General features: G+C 54.7%; 1 protein-coding gene across 1 annotated transcript in view; it reads left to right on the top strand.

The window, feature by feature from the left end:
- The window catches only part of FAM234A (family with sequence similarity 234 member A), a 10939-nt gene extending 3085 nt beyond the window's left edge, over positions 1 to 7854 (top strand). Inside the window, exons 2-11 of the mRNA XM_007453631.1 lie at positions 3842 to 3961; positions 4201 to 4392; positions 5288 to 5418; positions 5644 to 5776; positions 5932 to 6061; positions 6408 to 6548; positions 6795 to 6870; positions 7008 to 7163; positions 7453 to 7555; positions 7643 to 7854. Of these exons, the coding sequence (XP_007453693.1) occupies positions 3842 to 3961; positions 4201 to 4392; positions 5288 to 5418; positions 5644 to 5776; positions 5932 to 6061; positions 6408 to 6548; positions 6795 to 6870; positions 7008 to 7163; positions 7453 to 7555; positions 7643 to 7854 (1394 nt within the window). The remainder of the gene's footprint in view (positions 1 to 3841; positions 3962 to 4200; positions 4393 to 5287; positions 5419 to 5643; positions 5777 to 5931; positions 6062 to 6407; positions 6549 to 6794; positions 6871 to 7007; positions 7164 to 7452; positions 7556 to 7642) is intronic.
- The last annotated feature ends 629 nt before the right edge of the window (positions 7855 to 8483 follow it).

Below are 8483 nucleotides of genomic sequence, written 5' to 3'. Positions count from 1 at the left end.
CACGAACCCGTGTCCCCTGCATCGGCAGGCGGACTCTCAACCACTGCACCACCAGGGAAGCCCCCTTGGCATTTTTATAAAATTTTAGGAGCAGCTTGTCAATTTCTGTAAAAACGGCTTCTTGGGTTTTAACAGAAATTGTGTAGAATCTATAAATTAGTTTGGGTAGAGTTGCATCATAACAGTATCCAACCTTGCAGTCCCCGAGAAGGGGGTTTTACAGTGTTTTACAGTGTTCAGTGGGCAAGTCCTGCACTTCTTTTGTTAAATTTATTCCAAAATGTTCTCTTTTTTTTTATGAGTACTTTTATCTAAGCATATTTTTTAATTTTATTGAAGTACAGTTGATTTACAATGTTGTGTTAATTTCTGCTTTACAGCAAAATGAGTCAGTTGTACATATATATATTCTTTTTCATATTCTTTCCATTATGGTTTATCCCAGGATATTGAATATAGCTCCCTGTGCTATGCAGTAGGACCTTGTTGTTTATCCATCCTATACATAGTAGTTTGTGCCTGCTAACCCCAAACTCCCAATCCACCCCTCCCCCACCACTGAATGTTCTCTTTGATGCTCTCGTGATAGGAATTGTTGTGTGAATTTAATTTTCAAGTTCCCTTTGGTAGTTTATAGAAACACTGCTGGTTATTATATGGACCTTTTAAATTGTGGCCTTGAACTCATTAACTAGACTAGTAGGGGTGTATGTGTGTATTTAGAATTTCCTACCTACAGAATCATGCAATATGCAAAAAAAAAAAAAAAAAAGACAGAGACGGTTTTACTTCTTCCTTCCCTTTTATTTCTTTTTCTTGCCTGATTTTGTTGCTTGAATCTCCAGTACAATGTCGAACAGATGAGGTGAGAGCAGGTCCTCCCAATCTTGGGAATAAAACATTACATGTTTCAGCAGTAGGTGTGCTAATAGCTGTAGGCTTTTTGTAGATGTCCTTTATCTGTTTGGGTTTTTATCATGAAAAGGTGTTGGGTTTTGTCAAATGCTTTTTCTCTGTCAGACAACTGTGTGGTTTTTGTCCCTTATTCTGTGAACCTGGCATATCACCTTGATTTTCAGATGTTAAGTCAACCTTGCGTTCCTGAGGTATAACCCACTAGATCATGTTCTGTGAACCTGGCGTATCACCTTGATTTTCAGATGTTAAGTCAACCTTGCGTTCCTGAGGTATAACCCACTAGACCATGTTCTGTGAACCTGGCGTATCACCTTGATTTTCAGATGTTAAGTCAACCTTGCGCTCCTGAGGTATAACCCACTAGACCATGTTGTACAGTCACTCCTTCAGGTTGCTGGGTCCAGTTTGCTAGTTTGTGTCTGTATTAGTGAGGGATATTGAACATAGCTTTCCCTCCCTCCCTTTCTTCCCTTTCTTTCTTTCCTTCTTTCATTCTTTCTTTTTTTAGATTATTAGCCCCATTTTATTTTATTTTTTTGGCCATGCCACACGGCTTGTGGGATCTTAGTTCCATGACCAGGGATCGAACCCATGCCCCCTGCAGTAGAAGCATGGGGTTCTAACCTCTGGGCCTTCAGTGAATTCCCAAACACAGCTTTCTTTTCTGGTGATGACTTTGTCCTCATAGATGTGGAGAGAGCAAGGGCCCTCTCACGTCTCTCCTGATGGTGGGTGAAGCCTTCAGACTGCCCGGAATATGTGGGGTCTTATCAGAACCAACTAGGGTATCTCACTTTCTGGCCCATCTCCCTATGTGTATCTCACCCTGGAGCTGGCTCCAAAGTTGGAGGCCAACTTTGGAGGCCCCTTGGTCTGCCTCGGAGATCACTCCTGTTTTCAGCCCCCCTGGCAGGAAGCTGCTGCTTTCTAACCTCACCCAGTGTGGTACCTGGCTGATGGAGGGTGAGCATGGGAGCAGCCCAAGGTGAAAGGCCCCAGACGTCCTCTGTTCCAACCCACGGCTCAATAGTGTTTCTTAAATCAGTGCTTCTCGATTTAAGGTGTGCCTTCAGTCTGGTTCCAGTGTCCTGAAATGGGTGCTTTTGACAACTTTGCCTCATTTTACTGTTATTTTTGGAGGAGAGGATTTGTTTGCCAAGCTCTTCACTCCATGATTCTGGAAGTCTTGTGTCTGGTATTCAGTTTTATTTTTAATTATGGTAAAATACACATCACCCCCAAATCGCCATTTTAAAGTGAACAAATAAGTGGCATTCAAACATTCACAATGCTGCATTGACCATTATCACTATTTTCAAAACCTTTATCATCTCAAACAGATATTCTGTGCCCAACACACAGCAACTCCCATCCTGCCCTCCTGTCCACCCTCTGGTAACCTCTGTTCCACTTTAGTCTCTAGAATATGCCTGTTCTAAATACCTCATATAACTGGAATTGTCTGTTTGTCTTTTTGTGACTGGCTAATTTCACTGAGCATAATTTCCTCGAGGTTCGTCCATGTTGCAGTGTGTTGCAGAACTTCATTTCTTTTTATGGGTGAATAATACTCCATTGTATGGCTGGATCACATTTTGTTTATCCATTCTTCTATCCATGGACACTTGGGTTATTTTCACCTTTTGGCTGTTGTAAATAATGCTTCTTTGAACATTCATGTACAAGTAACTGTCTGAGTCCCTGCTTTCATAATTTTATTTTTATTTTTGGCTGCGTTGGGTCTTTGTTGCTGTGCACTGGTTTTCTCTAGTTGCTATGAGTGGTGGCTGCTTTTCGTTGCGGTGCGTGGGCTTCTCATTGCGGTGGCTTCTCTTGTAGAGCACCGGTTCTAGGGGCGTGGGCTTCAGTTATTGCAGCACATGGGCTCAGTAGTTGCGGCACGCAGGCCCCAGAGCATTTGGGCTTCGGTAGTTGCATCACGTAGGCTCAGTACTTGTGGCGCACAGGCTGTAGGGCACGCGGGCTCAGTAGTTGTGGCACACAGGCTTAGTTGCTCCGAGGCATGTGGGATCTTCCCGGACCAGGGATTGAACTCGTGTCCCCTGCATTGGCATGCGGATTCTTAACCACTGCGCTACCAGGGAGGTCCCCTCATGGTTTTGATCTGCATTTCCCTTATTACTAGTGATGTTGAGCATCTTTTCATGTGTTTATGGACTATTTGTATATCTTCTTAGGAGAAACATCTATTCAAGTCTTTTGCCCATTTTTGAATTGGATTGTTTTTGTTGTGGGGTTGTAGGAGTTCTTTGTATATTCTGGATATTAACCCCTTACCAGAGGTATGGTTTGCAAATATTTTCTCCCCTCCTGTGGTCTGTCTTTTCACTCCCTCGATGGTGTCCTTTGATGAAGTACAATTTACTTATTTTTTTCTTTTCCTGCCTGTGCTTTTGGTGTCATATCCAAGAAATCATTGCCAAAACCAACCCCTGTGTTTTCTTCTAAGAGTTTTACAGCTTCAGCTGTTAAGTTTAGGTCTTTGATCCATTTTGAATCCGTTTTTGTATATGGAGTGGGGTAAGGGCCTCATTTCGTTCCTTTGCTGTTTGATTTGAAAGCATGTAGTTTATCATTTGAGTCCTTGAATGAAGGAAGAGGTAGCCCCTGTGAGTGTGGACATGTGGACTCCAGACCCCAGTCTGATTAGGGAGGGACTCGGCCCTGAGCAGAAGGTGTGCAGAACGTCCATTTGTGATGCCCAGGTGTCCTTAACAACTAACACCCAAGTGATGAAGAATTGCTGCTGCTCTGAAGGGGTGTGGGGCTGCCAGCCCACGAGCAAGCAGCGCTTCCCTGTGGTCGCTCCGCGGGCAGCTGCACCTGGCACTCAGCCCCACGGCGCCCAGAGTGGGGCGCGTCAGGCCTGGCCTGGGAAAGTAGCCGGTGGTTTCCTTTTCAGTCACCTATGACTTTCTGGCCACAGAAGACGTGAACAAGGACAGGATCCAGGATGTTCTCTTTCTTTATAAAAACACCAACAGCAGCAGAAGCAATTTCAGCCTCTCTTGTGCTGATGAAGGTAATTTTGTTTTTACCCAAAAAATGAGGAGCTCCCTGCAGGAGGAGGAATCCCCTCGCCCTCTCGGTTTTGGGGGAAGCAGTTGGTGGTATTTCTGGGAACTTTCATGTCACTCACCTTCCTCGCTGGGCTGCTGACCCCGTGGGGTCAACACCAGGGATCCAGGGACAGAGCCCAGGGCAGGGCCACAGCACGAGGCCGGCACACTCAGCCCTGCAGACCTGGGTCTCTCCCTCCAGGCTTTTCCTCCCCCTGCACCTTCGTGGCCGCTGTGTCGGGGGCCAATGGTACCGTCCTCTGGGAGAGGCCTGTGGCCCAGAACAGGGCCCTCGTGGAGTGCGGTGTCCCCCAGCCGAGGGGCAGCGGGGCGTCTTCTGCCTGCATCATCCTCGGCAGACCTGGCCCTTTCATTGCGGTAGACTCGGTCACAGGTAGGCTGCTTCCCGTGGGTCCCCCAGGCCTCCGCACACGTGTCTGATGCCAGGATGCTCTGCTTCCCATGGGTCCCCCAGGCCTCCGCACACGTGTCCGATGCCAGGATGCTCTGCTTCCCGTGGGTCCCCCAGGCCTCCGCACACGTGTCCGATGCCAGGATGCTCTGAGGAGGGTCAGCCCGGGCTCTTGTGGATGGTGTGGCTGGATAGGAAGGAAGGCACGGGTGGGAGGGGGACGCCCCATGAGGAGTCACATTTCACTGTCGTCCCCTCCTAAGTCCTGCCTGTGCCTGCAGCATGGCACCTGGAGGGGGTGGGGGCATTGCTGACGCCCGCTCATTGGGCAGGCCCTGGGGATGGGGTGTGTGGGCCTGGCTAGCTCGAGCCCTGAGACCTGCCTTAAGGCAATAGGCCCTGGTCCTTTTCCAAAGCCCTAAGGAATTCTGTGCCTTGATGCTAGGTTTGGGGGTAGCAGCACTTCCTTTGTAAGTTGTGGCTTTAAGAGTAGGGAGAAAAATAAAGAGCAAGCTGGAAATATTTTAAGAAGAGAAGAATCCGACTAAAAACGGGTGTGGGCAGATTGTACTTGGGTCATATGCTGTCAGGTCAGGACCTTCAGTCCCCGGGTCCATCCACAAGGCTGCACTTTCATTCTCGTCCTGTGCACGGGGCAGAGGCTGCATGTGTGACCCCAGTGGGTGCCAGGGAGGCCAGGCCCTGCCCATCTGAGTGGGAGGATCTGTGTCAGCCAAACACTGGAAACAGGATGAGAAGAAAGGAGGGGGCCGTGCTGCCCCAAAGTGATGCTGCTGACATGTGCCTATGGGCACCAGGCGGCTACACACGCATGTCTGTTTCCATGGCAGCACACGTGCCCTGTGCTTGGTTTTAGGGGAGACCCTGTGGAGCCATCCAAGCAGCTTCGGGGGGAACGTGTCCGTCCTGAGCCCTCTGCTCCAGGTGCCTGACATCGATGCTGATGGGGTCCCAGACCTGCTGGTCCTCACCCAGGAGGAGAACCAGGTACAGCCCTCGTTCCAGCCACTGGCCTCCCCCGCTGCTCCGAGCTCGGGTGCCTGCAGACCCAGCGGGCACTTCTGGGCCCCCCAGAGTGGCAGAGAGTTCTCTTCCCACCGGTGCCATGGGCGCTGCTCTGAGGATGGTGCGGGCGGCCCCACGTCTCCCGGCATCAGACACTATAGGTTCGACCCAGCGGGTGGGCCTGCTCCCCTTCTCCGTGTGCTGCAGGTCAACGGCTACGTCTATTCAGGCGGCACTGGGCAGCAAGTCGGCCCCCCGGGCAGCCTGGGTGTGGACGGGACCAGCGGCTCCATCCTCTATGTCACCAGTGCAGGTGCCCACTACATCCTCATCCCCTGCGGTACGTGGCATCCTTTGCCCCAGGGCGGCCTCCCTCGTGGGCCTGCTGGCACCTGGGAGGAAGCAGGTGTGGGGGCTAGTGGTTCCCGCTGTTGTTCCAGGGACTCGAAGCCATCGCCCGCTGACAGGTGACGCAAGGCTTTTCTTTGTTCACAGGCATCTCCCTCTGCAGCCACTCAGTGAAGGGCCTGTATGAGAAGGCCACCGGGAGGGACAGCTCGCTCAAGAGCGACCCCCTCTGGGAGGGCAGGCTCAACGCCACCTCCCACAGGCTGCAGGAGCACAGGTCAGGGGTGTGGGGGCCTGTGCGCAGGGCCCCGGGCGCGACGAGGAGCCGTAGGGCGGGCACAGGGCCCTTACTTTGTGTAAGGTGTCTGAGGTCGTCCCGGGCTCAGACTCAGTAAACTGGCAAACAGAAGACGAATAAAAACGGGGAAGGAGATGCCCCCCCTCCCCGGGCTCACTGGTCCCTGCATCCGGTGAGGGCCTTCCTTTTAGTTTGAAACTGGAAAAGTAAGAAAGATGAGGCTGAGCCCTGGGAGCCTGAGGGAAACAGCCCGGCAGGCATCGCTGGGGAGGGTCCCGTCCCCAACCCTACCCGGGGCCCTATCCCGTCCCTCCTGCCCGTGTAGCTCGGGAGCTGTCCGCTACCTGATGAACGTTCCGGGGAAGGTGGGTGAGGACCTGCTTCTCGTGAGTTCCGAGGCCTGCGTGCTGCTGGACGGGCAGGAGCTGGTGCCCAGGTGGACCCTCGGTGCAGCCCAGATCCTGAGGTATGGGGTCCTTCTCCAGGGAGCTGTGTACCCCAGCGTGTCCCCCCACCCCCACCCCTGGCGGCCCTGGGGACAAGGCCCGTATGCTTCTGCCAGAGGCCATTGCCTGTCACCTGGTGCCACCCTGCCCTTGGGGAGGAGAGACCCCCTGGCGTCAAAGCTCTGGCCCGTGCAGGGGCAGCCGCAGCCTATCCCAGGCATCTCCTTCAGAGGCCCGTGTGAGCCTCCTCTCCACTCTCCTTCCAGAAAACCCATCCTCGGCTACTACAAACCCGACACCCCAGCCATGGTCATTGAGAACGGGACCGGCTCCGAGAGACAGGTTGCGGCACTTGCTCCTGGGTCTCACCTTTGCCCGTAGCTGAGGGAAGCTGGTCTGAGCCGTAGGCCGAGCGGGGACCAGAGGCTTCGGTGAGCCACCCTCTGGGACGCAACCCTGCGCTGCCCCTCCCTCTGCAGATCCTACTCCTGGACCTCAGCTCCGGGGCTGTCCTGTGGAGCCAGGCTCTCCCAGGCCTCCCCAGAGACCCGCGGTCCGCCAGCCTTCCCACCGCAGACCGCCGCTCCGCCTTCTTCTTCTGGGGCCTCCACGAGCTGGCTGGTGCCAACCAGACGGTACAGTCTTGGGTCCTGGTTTGTGGCATGGGGTGGAGCCGGTGGCTGGGTGAGTGCAGATAGATAGAAGCCATGCAGGGTGGGCAGGAAAAGGGGGTCTGGGCTTTCTGGGAGGAAGTGGGTGCGAGGGGTGGCAGCTGGCAGACAACCGAGAAGGGTCAGAGTCAGGTGGGGAAGGGGGGCGGGAGGTGGGTGTTTTGAGGGACGCCGGCGGACACAGCTCTGGGTGTGGTCCCAGTCAGGAGCGTCCGGGAGGGTCAGCCTCATGCCCCCGCTGCACTCCCTGCAGGAGCCTCGAGCCGCCGGGCACCGCCTGTACATGTTCCACCCCACGCAGCCCGGAGTCCTGCTGGAACTGGCCAACATCTCCACCCCTATTGTCACCTTCCAGGGTGAGTGTGCCCCGCATGGGCCCGGGCTGCCAGCCACGGGAGGCCTGTGCTGGCTGGTCCCGGGACCTGATGGCCACGTCCCCACAGTGGTTCTGCTTGAGCCGAGCCGCCACGCTGCCTACATTCTCCTGACGGGCCCAGCCAGCCCGGATCCACCCGGCCTGGTCTCCGTGGCCAAACACAAGGTGCGGGACCTCATCCCGAGCAGCAAGGTAGTCCGCCTGGCTGAGGGTGGCCCCGACAGCGACCAGGCTGTCAGGGACCGGTTCTCTCGCCTGCGGTACCGGAACGAGGCCTAGACGTGGTTTGGCCAGAGCCTGAAGCAGAGGCGGCTGCTGGAGTTCCATATCCTGGGAAGTCAGCCCTTCACTGGCTCGGTCTGCACGCCGACTCCTGACCTGGTGACCTGGCGACGCTCTCCACTGGGCCCGTTACCCCAGGGACACGCCAGGGCCTCTCCCCTCTCCCACCAGCATTCCAGGTCCTCACTCAGGTCCCCACTCCGAGCCCCACCCAGGTCTCCCTGTGCAGAGCCCATGCTGGCAGCAGCTCACCCTCACTCCTCCATACCTGGCCAGAGCCTTGGCTGCAGAATCCCCTCCCTCTTTCCGTCTGAGCCTTGCCTTCTCTGCACTGTCTCCCTGGGGTCGTGGAGCTCAGAGGGTGGTGGGCCCTGGTGGCTTGTGGTTGGTGGTAACTCACCCTGGAGAGCCCATGACAGGGCCCACGAGGAATGGGTCCTGGGAGGGTGTGACAGATGGGCTGCCTTGAGCTGTGAGTATCCCGAGGACCTGGCCCCAGGATGTGCCCTGGGGTCAGCGTGCACCCCTGGGTACACACTGGAGCTCCTTGTCCCTCAGGGATCCCTGCACCCCTGGGTGTGGCCAGCGGCCCCTCCTTCCTGGTGCTTGGACACCCCCCCCCCCCC

The sequence above is a fragment of the Lipotes vexillifer genome, unplaced genomic scaffold (genome assembly GCF_000442215.2).
Source record: "Lipotes vexillifer unplaced genomic scaffold, Lipotes_vexillifer_v1.1 scaffold914, whole genome shotgun sequence".
Classification (NCBI taxonomy): Eukaryota; Metazoa; Chordata; class Mammalia; order Artiodactyla; family Lipotidae; genus Lipotes; species Lipotes vexillifer.
The sequence above is the reverse complement of the archived record's forward strand: the minus strand, read 5'-3'. Positions and strand labels throughout refer to the sequence as shown.